Source organism: Oncorhynchus mykiss, chromosome 22, assembly GCF_013265735.2.
Source record: "Oncorhynchus mykiss isolate Arlee chromosome 22, USDA_OmykA_1.1, whole genome shotgun sequence".
NCBI classification, from domain to species: Eukaryota; Metazoa; Chordata; class Actinopteri; order Salmoniformes; family Salmonidae; genus Oncorhynchus; species Oncorhynchus mykiss.
Window position 1 is genome coordinate 25,366,332 of NC_048586.1, and position 22,641 is coordinate 25,388,972.

Sequence of the window (22,641 nt, forward strand, 5' to 3'; positions counted from 1 at the left end):
AGTGAGAGTGGTGGTGAACTGACTGACACTTAGTGTGTGTGTTTGTCTCGCTCTGCTCTACTAACGTGGTGCCTGTGATCCATTCACAAAAGGCAAGACAACTAGTGTGAACGGATGGAGTCATGCTTCACAGATGAACACACTGACACACTCTCTGAATGAAAGTCATCCGTTACAAAGAAAAGGTAGAAGAAAAAGATTGAAAGATGATTGAAGGATGTTACAGTTTCATGAGAGATCAGAGAAACTGTGTGTGTGTGTCTGTGACTGCAGTTTCGCTCACCTTAAACCGCTTGTCCTGCAGAACCTTCTTGATCGCCAGCAGTTCTCCAGAGTCACACAGCTTGGCCTGGTAGACCACTCCGAAGGAGCCATTCCCAATCACCTTGGTGTCTGTATAGCTGACCTCTTGGGGCCTGTCGGGCCCTTGGCCTGGGGTGGCCACCACCGTCGTCACCTTACTGCCATCCTTGTCCCCTGGAGGGAGGACAGAGAGATGAGGAGGGGAGAGAAGGGGTGAGATTGGGGCGGCAGGGTAGCCTAGTGGTTAGAGCGTTGGACTAGTAACCGAAAAGTTGCAAGTTCAAGGTACAGAGCTGACAAGGTACAAATCTGTCGTTCTGCCCCTGAACAGGCAGTTAATCCGCTGTTCCTAGGCCATCAATGAAAATAAGAATTTGTTCTTAACTGACTTGCCTAGTTAAATATAGGTACATAAAAAGATAGTGCAGTGACCGTAGGGGACACACTCAGATGATCACACTGTTAGGGTCATTGTACTAAGCCTGACACACACGTTATTACATGATCATATTACTAAGATATGATACACACATTTTAACAGTCATACATGACTAAACATCAGTGGGACTGGGTTTGAATCTCAGCCATTGACTTCCATGAATTAGATTATTCAAGACGATTGGTACATAAACTGGAATAGAGACAGACTCACATATAACTCTCCTCCCTTTCCTTCCTCTACAGTAAATTGCACAGCAGCTTGGGATTATTGGGAGGCCTACTCCTGTTTAAGTGGGTTTAAACTGAAGTGCGCTGGAGTGTGTGTGTGTGTGTGTGTGTGTGTGTATGTCTGTGTCAGGGTTAAAGTCTGTGTTAACTCCTTGTTAAAGGATAACCAGACCTGCCTAGCGTGCCGTGGTGGGTGTCGCGTGCCGTGGTGGGTGTCGTAGCCATACCACCACCCTCAGCCCCTGCTACCAAGCACACATTTATCATCCATGGGTGTCAAAGCCAAGATAATACATTTAAGTAAAAAAATCCAAAATCAGTCCCTATTTCCTGACTCTCACTCACACTTACAATGACAGATACTGAATCTCGATCCCACTCATATCCATAAACCGATTGACTCTCCCTAGCCACCTAAACACTTGGTTCCTATAGCCTATAGTTCCCTCACAGACAGTCACATGTCATTAACATGATCCATCCCTTACACAAGACCCAGGGAAACTAGGTTATACATTTGCTAAATGTGTAACCTGGTTTGATTCCAGGCTGTATCACAAATGGCCATGATTGGGAGTCCCATAGGGCGGTGCACAATTGGCTCAGCGTCGTCCAGGTTAGGGTTTGGCTGGGATAGTTTTTTGTTATTAACTGACTTGCCTAGTTAAATAAAGATTAAATAAAATAAAAAATAAAAGAACTCTTCCATCATAGTCTGGATCATTGTCCAACCTGCTTGGGAGACAGTACATGACAGAGTTGTTCTAACTATCACAGCAGAATTCACTCTACTGCTGACTACTGTCAGCTGCTTCTGTGGTAAGTGTAGCTGCAGTGCTGAAAGGCAGGCGGGCAATGAAAAGATCAGCTGGATGAGTCTGTGGTGTGTTAATGCTGCTGAGCCAACACTAACAGACAGACTCTCGATACCAAACGCCTGCTGGTTCTGAACCTGTCAAAATGAGACAGTGGATGAATGCTATGCTGAAAATGGAGTACACTCACTTGGTCAATTGTTTGTGTGTCAGAGAAAAGGTTAAACAGTAGTAATTATTCCAGCAGCCATGATGCAGTCTCACACACTTAGCAACTAGACCTGCAGAAACACACACTAATGCACGCTGTATCTCCCTCCCTCAGAGAGCGAGAGAATAGAACTGTCTACACAATCCAGCAGGATCTTTTCATGCCTCTTCACTTCCTGAAACCGTGAGAAACGTACACATCAGCCACACAAACACATGACCTTAGCCCTTAGAGGCGGGTAGGTAGAATGGCGGGTAGGAGCGTTGGGCCAGTAACCGATGACATGGATGTTGATTAAGGCAGCCCCCGCACCTATCTGATTCAGAGGGGTTGGGTTAAATGCGGAAGACACATTTGAGTTGAATGCATTCAATTGTTCAACTGACTAGGTATCCTCCCTTTTCCCCACATCTCCTATTTCTACTAAAGAGGGATGCCATGTTGACCCAACGTTCACTTGGACAATGTACGACTCAGCACACTGCCTCCATCAATGCAGATAGTGTTAGTGGCAAGTAGGAATACTACACAGAGAAGGCTTTCACACAGACAAACAGACAGACGAGACAAATCACACATACGTTTGACCATCATGCTTATCGGTCTACTGGTTAATTTGCATAATTTTATGGCATTAAATTGGCATGTGTATTTTTGTTAGTCGTCATGAATCATTTATCCAATACAACTGTCCCACGCACACAGCATAGGCCTACAGAGACTATTTTGAGGGGGGTTTCTGCTGCAGCTCCTCAGCTGGTTGCTGCTGGGTGAAACATGTGCTTTTATAAGCCCAGTCATCGCGCAACAATTCTAAATGCAATCAAGTGTTAAAAACGGTTTTGATGGCCACATTTAAAAATAGCTATTTTTATTTGGTAATTGATGCACGCCTCCCATTCAAGTGAAGGCAACGATAGGCAGTCTATCAGCACATCACCCACCACTTTACAATGTGAGCTATGCATTTTGAAAACATACTTAGGCCTAATTGTTTGAAAACATATTATGAAGCATGTCTTACCTTGCTTCAAAGTAGCCTAGGCAATATAGAAACGTGGAGGCAATTATTTCATAAAGACTTCATAGGCGGTGTGTTATATTCTCCTACATTCCATTCACATTTCCACCAACTTCAAAGTGTTTCCTTTCAAATGGTACCAATAATATGCATATCCTTGCTTCAGGTCCTGAGCTACAAGCAGTTAGATTTGGGTATGTCATTTTAGGTGAAAATTGAAAAAAAAAGGGTGGCTCCTTAAGAGGAACTTGTGTTTCACATACAGTAATACTGGGCTCTCCACCCCTGATCCTGGAGAACTACCCTCCTGAAGGTTTTCACTCCAACCCGTTGTAACTAACCTGATTCAGCTAATTATTTCAATCAGGTGAGCTAGATTCGGGTTGGAGCCAAAACCTACAGGACGGGAGGTCTCCAGGAACAGGGTTGAAGCACTGCACTAACATATTAAGTCCAAAATCTAAAAGACGGCTTAGATCCAACTGAATTGTATCAATTTCAAAACTGTTATTATAATATCCTTGATCAGTTACTTTGTGTGATCATGTCTTAATGTTCCCCAAAAAATGATGTCTTCTATTCTTTGCCCTTTTAACCCACTTTAGCAGGCATTGCTGAACACAGTGCTCATTCCATTAGCAGTCAGTGGAGGTAGAACTGCAAGCATTGTATGATGCTGCATGTGCCTCTAGCATTAAGGGTTGCGAGCAGTTGTGCACGTGACCTTGTTGATGGTGGGAATGGGTGGTCTCATCGTTGAACGACAATTTTGATATCTGTTCATTATTATCCATTATACCTCATAGCACAACAAACTACTTAATACTAATATATAAATATACTTGCAGAAAAGCAGTAGAAAGTCTGAAAGTGTTGAATTACCCACAATAAATATTATTAAAATGTAGTTAATTAAAACACACAATATTAAATCCAATATATATATTTTCAGTGTGGATCCGGCCCGAAGCTGTCACTAGTGTACTTGTAACATTGTATCTAGCCTATTCTGGGCCCTCAGAGTTTCCTGCATCAGTGAGCTCGGGACAGACAGCTGTTTTTGCACAAAGGAAAAATGTTTAGTTATTTTATGATGTTTCCACTGGATATATGGGATCATCAGATCATTATATTTTGCTCTTTCACACTAAGACTTGGTACTTAGAGGCAGAGATCCAAATCTCTCTCTCCCCTAAAGAAGACCTGTGGAGCAGTACTATCTAACGGGTGCGGCCTAAGGCAGAGACATCTGACATCTGGGTATCACTAGGGTTGGGCAATACTTGGGTCTCTTCTACGATATGCTACTCCAAATATCGCGATATCCCAAATAATCATTTTGCGCTGTTATTGACTAGATAAATCCAGCCTGTGCAACTTTTGTGCTTATTTACGATATTATAGTCACATTCTCATTAAATAATCCTAGTATGGTGAAAAAAATATGGTTTAGTAAATACATTTTGACTTAATTTTCAACATATTGATACAGCCAAACTGATAAAACTGAGTCGTTTTGATTTGTAAAAGTTCAAATAGTCTTCACGATATATCATATTGAACGTCACGAAATTTCATCAATGTGAAATATCACAATATTCGATTTAATCATTTTAATTAATCAGCCCAACCCTAGATATCACCATGTTATTCAGTCATCACCTACCACAGGCCTTAATGGGAGGAGGAGAAGGGTTGTCAGTGTGTAGGTAATAACTATTACATTAGAGTAATAACTCAGACCTAATATTTAACATCCCTCTCTCCCTTTCACTCTTTCTTCTCAGTTCTCTCTGATGCTCAGTCTGTTGGTTTCTTTCTGTTTGTTCTTCAGTTGGTTTAACACGCTCTGTCCTTTTTTGCATGTTAACCGGCAATTTAAATCGAACATCATGTTCAATTTGTTCATTTTGTTCAGGTCTTCATTGAGACTGAAGGAAATAGAGTAAGAGAGAATGAGAAAGAGAAAAAGAAAGAGCTTTGAAATGCTAAACAAGCTGCTCATTTTTCTTGGCCAGCTGCTGGGGGGGGGGGGGGGGGGGCAACGTTCACTCAAGGACCATACACTCTGGCTACAGCTGCTTCAGAACATCGGCCAAGTTAGTCACACACACTGGCACACGTGCTTGGGGCGGGGGGGGAAGCGAGAGAGGCCTGGTGTCTGGCTGTGTGTAATCCTGATGGTCTGGTGGGTGATTTTCTGTGATGAGACTTAAAAGGAGTCTCAGCCTGCAGCCTCGCCCCAATAACACGCATCACTATTTATAACACAGGTGTGGGTGCACAAAGAGGGAGCGTGAGATGGGGAGAGAGATGGGGGGAGGGGAGGGAAAGGCATTATTCTGCAACGCTGTAAGTGCTAAATAATGCTTTCTAATCCCAACTCCCACACACGCTCTCAACCATACACTCAACCATACACTAATAGGGCCAATCATCCAGTGAAAGGGAAACTTGCATCGTGAAACAGTATCTGAGATCCGTCACCACTGCAACAGCACGAACCCCCCACCTCTCTCTGAGTAGCCCACACACAGACTGACAGAAGTGCAGAAGGTGACAGGCCTAATGGTACTGTATGTAGAGCAAGGCTGGGGTTGAACTATGTATCGCAGCATCTTCAGTCTTATACATTGTGACACATAGGCCTACTCCAACTGAGCCCATTCATAGAGGCAAACTACCTTTAGTGTCTATTCATGAAGGTATCGTCTGGCCGTGGGAGTTTTGTTTAGTGCCCCAAGGCTCGTAACACACATCGTTTGCGATGGAAGACAACTAATTAGCACAGGTGGTCGCCTCTATCTAGCATGCTCCAACACCTGTGTGTTAGTGTAACTGGGGAGGAAGTGTAGTGGAAGTGTAGCTCGTTGGCTGGAGGCTCAAGGCTGTACGCATCTGTGCAAACCTCCTACAGTTACATTGACTGACACTGAATTGATTATGACCGAGCTCTCTCCGGAGCCTGTGGAGGATGTGCTCTGACACTTTCCCCGGACTTGGAGAGAAAATGACTGCACAGCTAAATGTTCCTGGATGTAGCACAGAAGTTGTGTCACTGCTGTCCACTGCATTGTTCGGGGGAGAGAATGCTCCCTTACCTGCTTCAACAAAGGCCCACGCGGGGAAGCTTGTGCCTCCGCATCGCCAAAAGGTTAGTGGACAGTGTTTAGGGGCAAAGTGTTCATCTGACTCAGGGCAACTGCTATGATATTCCTTTATTTTCTCCGCCAATCTATATACTGTATTCACCAAAATGGACATACCATGTTGGTCAATACAGTTGAAGTCGGAAGTTTACATACACCTTAGCCAAATACATTTAAACTCAGTTTTTCACAACTCCTGATTTAATCGTTAGGTCAGTTAGGATCACCACTTAATTTTAAGAATGTGAAATGCCAGAATAATAGTAGAGAGAATAATTTATTTCAGTTTTTTATTTCTTTCATCACATTCCAAGTGGGTCAGAAGTTTACATACACTCAATTAGTATTTGGTAGCATTGCCTTTAAATTGTTTAACTTCTGTCAAACGTTTCGGGTAGCCTTCCACAAGCTTCCCACAATAAGTTGGGTGAATTCTGGCCCATTCCTCCTGACAGAGCTTGTGTAACTGAGTCAGGTTTGTAGGCCTCCTTGCCCACACACGCTTTTTCAGTTCTGCCCACAAGGCTTTGTGATGGCCACTCCAATACCTTGACTTTGTGTCCTTAAGACATTTTGCCACAACTTTGGAAGTATGCTTGGGGTCACTGTCCATTTGGAAGACCCATTTGCAACCAAGCTTTAACTTCCTGACTGATGTCTTGGGATGTTGCTTCAAAATATCCACATCATTTTCCATCCTCATAATGCCATCTATTTTGTGAAGTGCACCAGTCCCTCCTGCAGCAAAGCACCCCCACAACATGATGCTGCCACCCCCCGTGCTTCACAGTTGGGATGGTGTTCTTCGGCTTGCAAGCCTCCCTCTTTTTCCTCCAAACATAACGATGGTTATTATGGCCAAACAGTTCTATTTTTGTTTCATCAGACCAGAGGACATTTCTCCAAAAAGTGCGATCTTTGTCCCCATGTGCAGTTGCAAACCGTAGTCTGGCTTTTTTATGGAGGTTTTGGAGCAGTGGCTTCTTCCTTGCTGAGCGGCCTTTCAGGTTATGTCGATATAGGACTCATTTTACTGTGGATATAGATACTTTTGTACCTGTTTCCTCCAGCATCTTCACAAAGTCCTTTGCTGTTGTTCTGGGATTGATTTGCACTTTTCGCACCAAAGTACGTTCACCTCTAGAAGACAGAACGCGTCATGCACTTGTGTCATGCACAAAGTAGATGTCCTAACCGACTTGCCAAAACTATAGTTTGTTAACAAGAAATTTGTAGAGTGGTAGAAAAATGAGTTTTAATGACTTCAACCTAAGTGTATGTAAACTTCCGACTTCAACTGTATGTATCATGACCCAGTGCTCGTCTGGAATGTGCCATTCTGCCTTGCTGTCACGTCCATTAATTTGGGTAGTGTGTGCGTGTAAGGGGGGTGGTTAGAAAACTGAGCATGGTAGAGCCCACCTGTGCTTTATTGGTTGAGACAGGTCTTGCTTAATGAGAGGCTTTTTCTTTTGAATGCTGACATTTGGAAATCAGAACTGTGTGTGTGTGTGTGTGTGTGTATATATAGTACCAGTCAAAAGTTTGGACACACCTACTCATTCAAGGGGTTTTTCTTTATTTTTACTATTTTCTACATTGTAGAATAATAGAAGATATCAAAATTAGGAAATAACACATATGGAAACATGTAGTAACCAACAAAAAAAGTGTTAAACAAATCAAAATTTATTTTATATTTGAGATTCTTTCAAGTAGCCACCCTTGGCCTTGATGACAGCTTTGCACACTCTTATTTTATCATTTTATTCACTTAGCTACTTACTTTTTCTATTGTTGTTGAATTGTCGAGAGTTTAACCTGCAAGTATGTGTTTCATTAAAACAGTTTACTACATGTATATGACAAATAAACAAACTTGAACTTAGAAGGGAAGGGGGAGGGCAGCCAGGAATATGGGGGGAAAATATGGCCCGCTTTGTGGTTAGATTGTATGTGAACTAACATTGAAAATACATAGGCCCTGAAATTACTTGTCCTCAAATGTTTCGTAATCCAAAAATCTCACAGCTGGTAGAACTGATTAAATGAAGAGGTTTAATAACTTCCATTATACAGGTACATTTTATTTCTCATATCTCTTTATATTCATATAGCCTAAGGGTTATGTTGCTTCTTATCTCTCATGTTTGGAGTTGTTTTGAGCTATTATACGGACACTTGAATTTTTCTTTACAGTTGGGTTGCCCTGGTCTTGCCCCTAAAAACCTAATACTCCTTTAGAAAAACAGACTACATGGCATTGATATGAGTCAGAAACATTTATTATACTGTCAAAATTGACTACAAAGTGTAAATAGAATAATTCTGGTCATAAAGTCAGTCTCATCCAAGACTGGTGGTGGTGACTGCATCACAACGTAAATGAAGGCTGGGTTTGTTTCAATCCTGCCCACAAAACACAAGTAGCCATCAATTCGGAGCGCAGCTGCATACGACCTGATCGTAATGTGTGTCGTAAATTTGTGTTGACTTTGGATATCCCTGTGGATAGGGACCATCTGTAAATTACACAATGTACATGGGACAATGTTAAAATACTATAGCTGGTCCAAACCAAATATAATCTGTAGAAATTAATATACAAATATTGTAGATACTTCCGGCGCCGACAGAGATGGCCGCCTCGCTTCGCGTTCCTAGGAAACTATGCAGTGTTTTGTTTTTTTACGTGTTATTTCTTACATTAGTACCCCAGGTCATCTTAAGTTTCATTACATACAGTCGAGAAGAACTACTGAATATAAGATCAGCGTCAACTCACCATCAGTACGACCAAGAATATGTTTTTCGCGACGCGGATCCTGTGTTCTGCCTTTCACCCAGGACAACGGAATGGATCCCATGCAGCGACCCAAAAAAACGACTCCGAAAAAGAGGGAAACGAGGCGGTCTTCTGGTCAGACTCCGGAGACAGGCACATCGTGCACCACTCCCTAGCATTCTTCTCGCCAATGTCCAGTCTCTTGACAACAAGGTTGATGAAATCCGAGCAAGGGTAGCATTCCAGAGGGACATCAGAGACTGTAACGTTCTTTGCTTCACGGAAACATGGCTCACTGGAGAGACGCTATCGGAGGTGGTGCAGCCAGCGGGTTTCTCCACGCATCGCGCCGACAGAAACAAACATCTTTCTGGTAAGAAGAGGGGCGGGGGCGTATGCCTTATGGCTAACGAGACATGGTGTGATGAAAGAAACATACAGGAACTCAAATCCTTCTGTTCACCTGATTTAGAATTTCTCACAATCAAATGTAGACCGCATTATCAACCAAGAGAATTCTCTTCGATTATAATCACAGCCGTATATATCCCCCCCCAAGCAGACACATCGATGGCTCTGAACAAACTTTATTTGACTCTTTGCAAACTGGAATCCATTTATCCGGAGGCTGCATTCATTGTAGCTGGGGATTTTAACAAAGCTAATCTGAAAACAAGACTCCCTAAATTTTATCAGCATATCGATTGCGCAACCAGGGGTGGAAAAACCTTGGATCATTGTTACTCTAACTTCCGCGACGCTTATAAGGCCCTGCCCCGCCCTCCTTTCGGAAAAGCTGACCACGACTCCATTTTGTTGATCCCTGCCTACAGACAGAAACTAAAACAAGAGGCTCCCACGCTGAGGTCTGTCCAACGCTGGTCCGACCAAGCTGACTCCACACTCCAAGACTGCTTCCACCACGTGGACTGGGACATGTTTCGTATTGCGTCAGATAACAATATTGACGAATAAGCTGATTCGTTGTGCGAGTTCATTAGAACGTGCGTTGAAGATGTCGTTCCCATAGCAACGATTAAAACATTCCCTAACCAGAAACCGTGGATTGATGGCAGCATTCGCGTGAAACTGAAAGCGCGAACCACTGCTTTTAATCAGGGCAAGGTGACTGGTAACATGACCGAATACAAACAGTGCAGCTATTCCCTCCGCAAGGCTATCAAACAAGCTAAGCGTCAGTACAGAGACAAAGTAGAATCTCAATTCAACGGCTCAGACACAAGAGGCATGTGGCAGGGTCTACAGTCAATCACGGACTACAAGAAGAAATCCAGCCCAGTCACGGACCAGGATGTCCTGCTCCCAGGCAGAATAAATAACTTTTTTGCCCGCTTTGAGGACAATACAGTGCCACTGACACGGCCTGCAACGAAAACATGCGGACTCTCCTTCACTGCAGCCGAGGTGAGTAAGACATTTAAACGTGTTAACCCTCGCAAGGCTGCAGGCCCAGACGGCATCCCCAGCCGCGCCCTCAGAGCATGCGCAGACCAGCTGGCCCGTGTGTTTACGGACATATTCAATCAATCCCTATACCAGTCTGCTGTTCCCACATGCTTCAAGAGGGCCACCATTGTTCCTGTTCCACACCCGACACCCTAGACCCACTCCAATTTGCTTACCGCCCAAATAGGTCCACAGACGATGCAATCTCAACCACACTGCACACTGCCCTAACCCATCTGGACAAGAGGAATACCTATGCGAGAATGCTGTTCATCGACTACAGCTCGGCATTCAACACCATAGTACCCTCCAAGCTCGTCATCAAGCTTGAGACCCTGGGTCTCGACCCCGTTCTGTGCAACTGGGTACTGGACTTCCTGATGGGCCGCCCCCAGGTGGTGAGGGTAGGCAACAACATCTCCACCCCGCTGATCCTCAACACTGGGGCCCCACAAGGGTGCGTTCTGAGCCCTCTCCTGTACTTCCTGTTCACCCACGACTACGTGGCCACGCACGCCTCCAACTCAATCATCAAGTTTGCGGACGACACAACAGTGGTAGGCTTGATTACCAACAACGACGAGACGGCCTACAGGGAGGTGAGGGCCCTCGGAGTGTGGTGTCAGGAAAATAACCTCACACTCAACGTCAACAAAACTAAGGAGATGATTGTGGACTTCAGGAAACAGCAGAGGGAACACCCCCCTATCCACATCGATGAAACAGTAGTGGAGAGGGTAGCAAGTTTTAAGTTCCTCGGCATACACATCACAGACAAACTGAATTGGTCCACTCACACAGACAGCATCGTGAAGAAGGCGCAGCAGCGCCTCTTCAACCTCAGGAGGCTGAAGAAATTTGGTTTGTCACCAAAAGCACTCACAAACTTCTACAGATGCACAATCGAGAGCATCCTGGCGGGCTGTATCACCGCCTGGTACGGCAACTGCTCCGCCCTCAACCGTAAGGCTCTCCAGAGGGTAGTGAGGTCTGCACAACACATCACCGGGGGCAAACTACCTGCCCTCCAGGACACCTACACCACCCGATGTTACAGGAAGGCCATAAAGATCATCAAGGACATCAACCACCCGAGCCACTGCCTGTTCACCCCGCTATCATCCACAAGGCGAGGTCAGTACAGGTGCATCAAAGCTGGGACCGAGAGACTGAAAAACAGCTTCTATCTCAAGGCCATCAGACTGTTAAACAGCCACCACTAACATTGAGTGGCTGCTGCCAACACACTGACTCAACTCCAGCCACTTTAATAATGGGAATTGATGGGAAATGATGTAAATATATCACTAGCCACTTTAAACAATGCTACCTTATATAATGTTACTTACCCTACATTATTCATCTCATATGCATACGTATATACTGTACTCTATATCATCGACTGCATCCTTATGTAATACATGTATCACTAGCCACTTTAACTATGCCACTTTGTTTACATACTCACCTCATGTATATACTGTACTCGATACCATCTACTGTATCCTGCCTATGCTGCTCTGTACCATCACTCATTCATATATCCTTATGTACATATTCTTTATCCCCTTACACTGTGTATAAGACAGTAGTTTTGGTATTGTTAGTTAGATTACTTGTTGGTTATTACTGCATTGTCGGAACTAGAAGCACAAGCATTTCGCTACACTCGCATTAACATCTGCTAACCATGTGTATGTGACAAATAAAATTTTATTTGAATATTGAAAGCATGCAACATGAAAATATTGTCTCATTTACATTGTGTAATTTATTGACGGTCCCTAACTAGCCCCAGAGATAGGCTATCCAAAGTCAATGTCAGGTTGCACGCCAGCAGACTGAAGGAAATTGGCAAAATCATTTGGCTAACACTTCCCACCTGCGAACACACACGCGACACGCACATCAAACCACACTCCAAAACCAACTCACGTCAGTCATGGCCGCTAGCATTTCGTAATGAACCAAATCTAAAATGAGGCCATATCAGGAAGTGCAGTTGCCCATTAAAGACAAACTAATGACATGTTGCACCTCCAACGTGCTACCTTTAAAATGAGCCAGGAGGAGGCCACAGCAGGCCAATGGAACGGCAGGCCAATGGAGCACTTAGAACAGCAAATTCTGAACGCCGTGTCTCCCGCTTGCTAGCGTAGTAACGACCAGCTAGCGGCTTCCCTGTTTCATCTCTTGCTGTTCGCTGGACTGTTCATTAATCACGGTACTCCATTTTGTTTATCTGTCAGCCCCAGCCTCGAACGCAGGCCCTGTGTGTAGTTAACTGACCTTCTCTGCCCATTCATCGCCATTTTACCTGTTGTTGTTGTCTTAGCTGATTAGCTGTTGTTCTCTTACCCGTTGTCTTATCTAGCACTCCCAATCAACACCTGTGATTGCTTTATGTCTCTAATGTCAATATGCCTTGTATACTGTTGTTAAGGATAGTTATTGTTTTAGTTCACTGCGGAGCCCCTAGTCCCACTCAACATGCCTCAGATACCCCTTTTGTCCCACCTTCCACACATGCGGTGACCTCACCCAGCATAACTAGTGCGTCGTCACTCAATGCCTACGTTTACCTCCACTGTACCCGCACCCTACCCTGTCTGTACATTATGCCTTGAATCTATCCTACCACGCCCAGAAATCTGCTCCTTTTATTCTCTGTCCCCAATGCCTTAGATCACCAGTTTTGATAGCTTTTAGCCGTACCCTCATCCTACTCCTCCTCTGTTCCTCAGGTGAAGTGGAGGTTAACCCAGGCCCTGCATGTCCCCAGGCGCTGTCATTTGTTGACTTCTGTAACCGTAAAAGCCTTGGTTTCATGCATGTAACATCAGAAGCCTCCTCCCTAAGTTTATTTTACTCACTGCTTTACCACACTCCGCCAACCCCGAAGTCCTTGCCGTGTCTGAATCCTGGTTTAGAAAGGCTACCAAAAATTCTGAGATTTCCATCCCCAAATACATTTTCCGTCAAGATAGAACTGCCAAAGGGGGAGGAGTTGCAATATACTGCAGAGATAGCCTGCAAAGTTCTATGCCCAAACAGTTCGAGCTTCTAATTTAAAAAATGAATCTCTCCAGAAATAAGTCTCTCACTGTTAGCACCTGTTATAGACCCCCCCTCAGCTCCCAGCTGTGCCCTGGACACCATATGTGAATTGATTTCCCCCCATCTATCTTCAGAGTTCGTTCTGTTAGGTGACCTAAACTGGGATATGGTTAACACCCCGGCAGTCCAACAATCTAAACTAGATGCCCCCAATCTCACACAAATTATCAAGGAACCCACCAGGTACAACCCTAAATCCTTAAACATGGGCACCCTCATAGATATTATCCTAACCAACTTGCCCTCCAAATATACCTCTGCTGTTTTCAATCAGGATCTCAGCGATCACTGCCTCATTGCCTGCATCCGCTATGGGTCCGCGGTCAAACAAACATTCCTCATCATTGTCTAACGCTCCCTAAAACACTTATGCGAGCAGGCCTTTCTAATCGACCTGGCCCGGGTATCCTGGAAGGATATAGACCACATCCCGTCAGTAAAGGGTGCCTTGTCGTTCTTTAAAAGTAATTTCCTCACCATCTTAAATAAGCATGCCTCTTTCAAAAAATGTAGCACTAAGAACAGATATAGCCCTTGCACCTCAGCCTCTGACCTCTGGCAGTCTCTATGGGGGTGCCACAGGGTTCAATTCTCAGGTCCGACTCTTTTCTCCCTTTATATCAACAATGTCGCTCTTGCTGCGTTTGATTCCCTGAGCCGCCTCTACGCAGACGACACCATTCTGTATACATCTGGCCCTTCTTTGGACACTGTGTTAAACCTCCAAATGAGCTTCAATGCCATACAACACTCCTTACGTGGTCTCCAACTGTTCTTGAACGCTAGTAAAACTAAATGCATGCTTTTCAACCGATCGCTGCCCTCACCCGCACGCCGGACTAGCATCACAACTCTGGACGGTTCTGACATAGAATATATGGACAACTACAAATACCTAGGTGTCTGGATTAGAGGTCGACCTAATATGATTTTTCAACGCCGATACCGATTATTGGAGGACCAAAAAAGCCAATAACGATTAATCGGACGATTATTATTTTTATTTTTTTATGTATTTGTAATAATGACAATTACAACAATACTGAATGAACACTTATTTTAACTTAATATAATACATCAATAAAATCAATTTAGCCTCAGTAAAAAATAAAATATGTTCAATTTGGTTTAAATAATGAAAAACAAAGTGTTGGAGAAGAAAGTAAAAGTGCAATATGTGCTATGTAAGAAAGCTAACGTTTCAGTTCCTTGCTCAGAACATGAGAACATAAGAAAGCTGATGGTTCCTTTTAACATGAGTTTTCAATATTGGAAGTTTTAGGTTGTAGTTATTATAGGAATTATAGGACTATTTCCCTCTATACCATTTGTATTTAATTAACCGTTGACTATTGGATATTCTTATGGTCACTTTAGTATTGCCAGTGTAACAGTATAGCTTCCGTCCCTCTCCTCGCTCCTCCCTGGGCTCGAACCAGCAACACAACGACAACAGCCACCACATTGAAGCAGCGTTACCCATGCATAGCAAGGGAAACAACCACCCCAAGGCTCAGAGCGAGTAGCGCGCGCTACCTAGCCAGCCATTTCACTTCGGTTACACCAGCCCCACCTCGGGAGTTGATAGGCTTGAAGTTATAAACAGCGCAATGCTTGATGCACAACGAAGAGCTGCTGGCAAAACGCACAAGAGTGCTGTTTCAATGAATGTTTACGCGCCTGCTTCTGCCTACCACCGCTCAGTCAGATACTTAGATACTTGTATGCTCAGTCAGATTATATGCAACGCAGGACACACTAGATAATATGTAGTAATATCATCAACCATGTGTAGTAAACTAGTGATTATGATTGATTGTTTTTTATAAGATAAGTTAAATGCTAGCTAGCAACTTACCTTGGCTTACTGCATTTGCGTAACAGGCAGTCTCCTTGTGGAGTGCAACGAGAGAGAGGCAGGTCGTTATTGCGTTGGACTAGTTAACTGTAAGCTGACAAGGTGAAAATCTGTCGTTCTGCCCATGGACGAGGCAGTTATCCCACCGTTTCTAGGCCGTCATTAAAAATAAGAATGTGTTCTTAACTGACTTGCCAAGTTAAAGAAAGATTAAATAAAGGAAAATATATATATATATTTTATTTTAAAATCGGCAAATCGGCGCCCAAAAATACCGATTTCCGATTGTTATGAAAACTTGAAACCGGTCCTAATTAATCGGCCATTCCGATTAATCGGTCGACCTCTAGTCTGGATAGACTGTAAACTCTCCTTCCAGACTCAAATTAAACATTATCCAATCCAAAATTAAATCTAGAATCGGCTTCCTATTTTGCAACAAAGCCTCCTTCACTCACGCTGCCAAACATACCCTCGTAAAACTTACTATCCTACCGATTCTCGACTGCGGCAATGTCATTTACAAAATAGCCTCCAACACTCTACTCAGCAAACTGGATGCAGTCGATCACAGTGCCATTTGTTTTGTCACTAAAGCCCCATATACCACCCACCACTGCAACCTGTATGCTCTCGTCGGCTGACTCTCACTACATATTAGTCGCCAGACCCACTGGCTCCAGGTCATCTATAAGTCTTTGGTAGGTGAAGCTCTGCCTTATCTCAGCTCACTGGTCACCATAACAACACCCACCTGTCACACACACTCCAGCAGGTATATCTCACTGGTCATCCCCAAACCCAACACCTACTTTGGCCGCTTTTCCTTCCAGTTCTCTGCTGCCAATGATTGCAAAAAACAAACTGCAAAAGTCGCTGAAGCCTTATATCTCCCTCACTAACTTTAAGCATCAGCTATCTGACCAGCTTACCGATCGCTGCAGCTGTACACAGCCCATCTGTAAATAGCCTATCCAATCTACTTACCTCATCCCCATATTGTTTTAAATGTACTTTTTTGCTCTTTTACACACCAGTACTTCTACTTGCACATCATCATCTGCACATCTATCACTCCAGTGTTAATTTGCTAAATTGTAATTACTTCGCTACTATAGCCTATTTATTGCCTTACCTCCTCACGGCATTTGCGCACACTGTATATAGACTTTTTATATTGTGTTATTGACTGTACGTTTGTTTATTCCATGTGTAACTATGTGTTGTTGTTTGTGTCGCACTGCTTTGCTTCATCTTGGCCAGGTCGCAGTTGTAAATGAGAACTTGTTCTCAACTGGCCTACCTGGTTAACCTCTTTGATCTCTAGGGGCGCTATTTCATTTTTGGATAAAAAACGTTCCCGTTTTAAGCGCGATATTTTGTCACGAAAAGATGCTTGACTATGCATATTCTTGACAGTTTTTGAAAGAAAACACTCTGAAGTTTCAGAATCTGCAAAGATATTGTCTGTAAGTGCCCCAGAACTCATTCTACAGGCGAAACCAAGATGATCCGTCAACCAGGAAATGAGCAGAATTTCTGAAGCTCTGTTTTCCATTGTCTCCTTATATGGCTGTGATTGCGCAAGGAATGAGCCTACACTTTCTGTCGTTCCCCCAAGGTGTTAGCAGCATTGTGACGTATTTGTAGGCATATCATTGGAAGATTGACCATAAGAGACTACATTTTCCAAGTGTCCGCCTGGTGTCCTGCGTGGAATTCGGTGCGCAATTGCCAGCTGCTTGTACTTTTCCATTTGATTGAGGGGAGAAACCATGCTTCCATGAACGATATATCATTGAAGAGATATGTGAAAAACACCTTGAGGATTGATTCTAAACAACGTTTGCCATGTTTTCAGTCGATATTATGGAGTTAATTTGGAAAAAAGTTCGCGTTTTGAGGACTGAATTTTCGGGTTTTTTTGGTAGCCAAATGTGATGTATAAAACGGAGCTATTTCTAATACACAAAGAATCTTTTTGGAAAAACTGAGCATCTGCTATCTAACTGAGAGTATCCTCATTGAAAACATCAGAAGTTCTTCAAAGGTAAATGATTTTATTTGAAGGCTTTTATGTTTTTGTTGAAATGTTGCGTGCTGGATGCTAACGCTAATGCTAACGCTAAATGCTACGCTAGCTAGCTACTTTTACACAAATTATTGTTTTCCTATGGTTGAGAAGCATATTTTGAAAATCTGAGATGACAGTGTTGTTTACAAAAGGCTAAGCTTGAGAGATGGCATATTTATTTCATTTCATTTGCGATTTTCATGAATAGTTAACGTTGCGTTATGGTAATGAGCTTGAGGCTGTAGTCACGATACCGGATCCGGGTTTGGGAGATCAGAGAGGTTAACTTCTTATGGCTGGGGGGGGGGGGGGGGGGGGGGGCAGAATTGAGTAGCTTGGATGAATAAGTTGTACAAACTAAAACGGCCTGCTCCTCAGTCTCAGTTGCTAATAAATACATAGTATTATTAGTATTGGATAGAAAACACTCTAAAGTTTCCAAAACTGTCAAAATATTGTCTGTGAGTATAACAGAACTGATATTGCAGGCAAAACCCTGAGGAAAATCAAACCTAGAAGTGGCTTCTATTTTGAAAACTCCATGTTCCATAGCCTGCCTTTACTCCATTTAAAGGGATATCAACCAGATTCATTTTCCTATCGCTTCCTCAAGGTGTCAGTCTTTAGACATAGTTTCAGGCTTTTATTTTGAAAAATGAGTGAGAAAGATAACATTGGGCCATTGTATGGGCGGGTGCCAGCAGCATTTTGTTTGCGTAACAGAGTTTGGGCAGCCATTGCCTTTCCCTCTCCTACTGAAAAAGACAGTTGCGGTTGATATATTATCGAGTATATATTTTAAAAACAACCTGAGGATTGATAATAAAAAACATTTGACATGTTTCTGTGGACATTACGGATACTATTTGGAATTTGTCTGCGTTGTCGTGACCGTTCTTTCCTGTGGATTTCTGAACATAACACGCCAAACAAACAGAGGTATTTTGGATATAAAAATAAACTTTATGGAACAAAATGAATATTTATTGTGTAACTGGGAGTCTCATGAGTGAAAACATCCGAAGATCAAAGGTAAACGATTAATTTGATTGCTTTTCTGATTTTCGTGACCAAGCTACTTGATGCTAGGTGTACATAATGTTTTGTCAAGCGATCGATAAACTTACAAAACGCTTGGATTGCTTTCGCTGTAAAGCATATTTTCAAAATCTGACACGACAGGTAGATTAACAAAAGGCTAAGTTGTGTTTTGCTATATTGCACTTGTGATTTCACGAATATAAATATTTTTAGTAATGTTATTTGAATGTGGCGCTATGCCTTTCAGCGGTTGTTGATGACAATTATCCCGTTAACGGGATGGCAGCCCGAATTATCCCGTTAACTGGATGGTAGGGAAGAGGATGATTTAGGTGACCCAGACACAGGCCCAAAACAAGTTAAGCTACCCCAGTATCCCCTTGAACGTTTAGGATTGCAAAACTAAAGAGATACAAGACACAGACACAGCAACAGAAGAGTAGATGGAGAGACACCTGACAAGACAGAGACCACAACAGATGAATAGGATGATGGAGGAACTCCAGAAGAACAGAACAGGCCATAACAAACAAGAGGATAGACAAAGGAGACAGTAGCAAACAAGAACCTGAAACAGCAACAGACAAGACACAGAAAAAGTGGGGGGTCAGATGAAGAGTGAACGGAACACAGACTATCACTTCAAGCTGCTCTATATATTCTAAATTAGTTGTATTTATTTGTACAATTTATAACAGGTGAAATACAGACTGTGAAAATATAAAACATGGATTACAAAGAATTTGAGGTGAAAAGGCCTGTGAAATTACTATTAAAACAATTATTTACTTTTACAAGGTCAAGACGAGAGAGGAGGGTAGACAAGAGACAGCAACAGACAACACAGAGAAGGTGATGAGAGAGACAGAGGAGGGGTGAGCACACAGTAGACCATTACTTAAATCTGCTCTATGGATTCTAATTACTGCACCGTGTGTGTGAGAGAGGGTGTTTGGGTATGGTGGGATTATTTAATCAGTTTGGCTCAGAGGGACAGGTCAGAGTCTGTTTGAAGTTGAGTGATTTTTGGCAATACACTGTATTGTGTTCCAGAGAAGAGAGATCCACAGTAGCTATTATAAATGAGTACTGGCAGTGTCTGCTGTGGCAGGTGGGAAGGTGCAAGTTACCTGAAAAATATCTTCTCTCGTTGTTGTAATTTCTCTTCCCAATGTTAATCTCAAAGTGCACCACATTCATACATTTTACTGATGAAATTCCCTTTTATTTTTTGATGGGGGAGATTGCCCCCGGACCCCCCTACTGGCTTTGGGCTAAGCCCCAAATATCTTCAAATCCTAGAAACGCCCTTGCAATTTCAACTGCCCCCTCAGTCACTTTATCCTGGCGCTGGGTCGATCTGGAGAGATCAGTAATCGGTTAGCATAAATCTGGTGATCTGATGGACTAGACACTTTGAAAAATCTGCAAATGATGAGGCAAATCAGATTGACCCACTTGCCACAATGCTGGTTTGGGTGACTGCCAGCCCTGCCCCTCTCCCCCACATCACAGTGATCCCTCCCCACAGAAACCAGGGTGTCACTCTATGCCTGAGAATCTCAGCAAGGACACACAGAAGGAATAGCCTGCCTGTCCTTTCAGACCTAGCATCGAGTCAATGTGCTTAACAATGAGACTGCTAGGTTAGTTCAAAATTGGTCTTATTCAAAAGGCTGGGAAGTTAGTTGGATGATTAAAAATGGTAGACTTACTGCTGACTTTCATAGAGCCAAAAGCCGAGGGCTGCGGCACTGGTTTGCAGCTCTCTGCGAAGGAGGTGGTTCTGGGCCGACCAGACATGATCCAATCCCCGAATCAAATACTGTAGACTACGTGAGTGTAGATGTCTTGGTAGGTTTATCTTTCTAAACCTTTGCATCCAAAGAATAACAGTTCGTTAATATGAATGTTTGATTATTCACAATATGATTTTTTAAATCAACTCCTCTGTCCACGAGCCTTGACAGACGTTATTTAGTCTATCAGTCACCCTTTTTCGTCCACTAACAGTAATTCAAAGCATCCTATTTCCCTTTGAGCCCTCGTTTTCCTTCAGTTGCTAGGCCTTGGAGACACGTCTTCCAAATAAAATAATCATGAAGCTGGCCTCCGAATAAACCCACTGCACTGCTGGTTTGATTTCTCTAACGTGGTCACAGTTGAACACAAAATGACAAAAGTGAGACGGTCAGACATGGGGAATGGTTGCTGTATATTCCTATAGATGCAGGGCCATGCAGTTCCTCTTTATATTCCGATGTGAAGACTCAATGACCCGACCGCCATGGCTGCTCGCTCTCCTACCCTACGGACGATTCAAACGGAAAAATCTGCCAGTTGCCCAATCAATACGTGAACGATTTCTACGGCCCTTCAAATGTGTCCCAACTCCATACACCGCGACGTCCAAATACGGGTCTTCTAGTATCGGGTCTTGAGGAAACTCTGTGCGTTTCGTTCTTCGGGAAGTGGCAGTCCAAGCCTGAAATTCTTCTTTATTCCTTCCTCCTCAGCTCGCTGTCTTTGTCACTACGGACCTTTGTAACGCTATTTGCGTAAATTGTGAGCCTTGGTTTTATGTGTAGATGCGCGTGGCGACAGGGTTACGCAAATAAACCACTGTAGAGAATCTGAGAGTTGTGCACGCGCAAGGGTGAATCTGGGGTAGCCGATTCAGCCAATCCAAAGCGTATCCCTTGGCGATGGGCAGATAGCCCGTACTGTAGACCAATAAGGACGCTGTTCTTGTAAAACACATGGCATAATGTCCCTGACACCGCCCCTGGTGTTCAGAGGCTCGTGTCCGTGCGTTATGGGCACTGGGGAAATGGGCAGGGTAATCAGAGGGATTGATAGCAGTCTTAGCCAATCCAACTCAGGGACACACTACTTGCACCAATGGCTGAACAGCTGCTACCGACAGTGCACCGGTAGCAAAATTGCAATGCGGGGATTCGATTAATCTCACCCAGACGCCCGAGAAGATGTGCACCGTTAAAAGTTGATTGCATTTTATTTGTAACCGGGCTGCCTCCCGGGCGTGAGCGAACAGCGAATTCGGGTCAAAACAAAAGTGCTGAAGCACAAGCAAAGTAATGAGTAGGATTTTGTGTTTTCCCATGCTTTTGATAAAAGCGCTTTATCTTCCTTCCCAATGAAAACTAGATAGAAAATGCTAACATTATTTGATGGAAAACACGTTTTATGTTTCTGGAGGATGCACCATGCTGCATTGTTGACAAAATGACGGAGCAGGTGCAGATTACTGTTGGATTTGAGAAGGGCGCTCCTTCCTCCCCGTTTTTGCACGATGACGTGACGGGTTGGGCCAACGTAAAATATCTCCCTCACTGTTGCTATGTCAACTCTTGTAATCTACCCAATGGCATGAGGTAGGCGAAAATTGCAATCTAATATGTGTGTGTGTGTGTGTGCGTGAGCGCGTGTGCATGCCAGCCAGAGTAAAGATTAAACAGCAGTAATTATGCCAATTAAAGACAACACTCACACACAGCAATTAGACCTGCCACCTGCAGAAACACACACACACACACACACACACACACACACACACACACACACACACACACACACACACACTGTATCTCCCTCCCTCTCTGCATCTCTCTCTGACTGGGTGTGCAGATTTTACAGCTGTGGGTATTGATTTCCACACATAATGTTTGTCATTGTTTGTGTGTGTGTGTGTGTGTGTGTGTAGTCGGAGGGTAAGGGATCATTGGCTATTATTATGTCATTACAATGTCATTACATTAGTAGGCCTACAGTATGTGAAGCCACACACACACATTATGCTTATCCTCATTAAGGCTGTAGAGCCCAGGTCACCGTGATTGGTACACTGTTATACACAGTATGTGATCGTGAACATAAAACTGTCTTGAAGGATAGAAATGAGTCATCCTTGATGGTTGCTCCACAGGAGAACCCTACCCAAGTCATCTACTGTCTAAGAAGTTAAAGGGGCTTATGTGCTGTTTATTTGTACTCTTTTATGTATTTTATGTTCATCTGAGGATGCTGTATCAAAGGGAGATTTTTTTTCCCGGGGTGATCTTTCAGCAGTGATGACGCAGGATAAAGAAGACCAGCATCAGAAACAGAGGC

General features: G+C 43.4%; 1 protein-coding gene across 4 annotated transcripts in view; it reads right to left on the minus strand.

Moving 5' to 3' along the window:
- Positions 1 to 21,147, minus strand: part of gsk3ba (glycogen synthase kinase 3 beta, genome duplicate a) — a 42,803-nt gene extending 21,656 nt beyond the window's left edge. The window contains exons 1-2 of one of the 4 annotated variants that reach the window (XM_036958976.1): positions 20,226 to 21,147; positions 284 to 477 (exon numbers count right to left, since the gene is read on the minus strand). In XM_036958976.1, the coding sequence (XP_036814871.1) occupies positions 284 to 477; positions 20,226 to 20,313 (282 nt within the window). In that variant the 5' untranslated portion in view covers positions 20,314 to 21,147. The remainder of the gene's footprint in view (positions 1 to 283; positions 478 to 20,225) is intronic. The other 3 variants (XM_036958977.1, XM_021579311.2, XM_021579312.2) reach the window with 3 other exon arrangements.
- Positions 21,148 to 22,641: the final 1,494 nt, after the last annotated feature.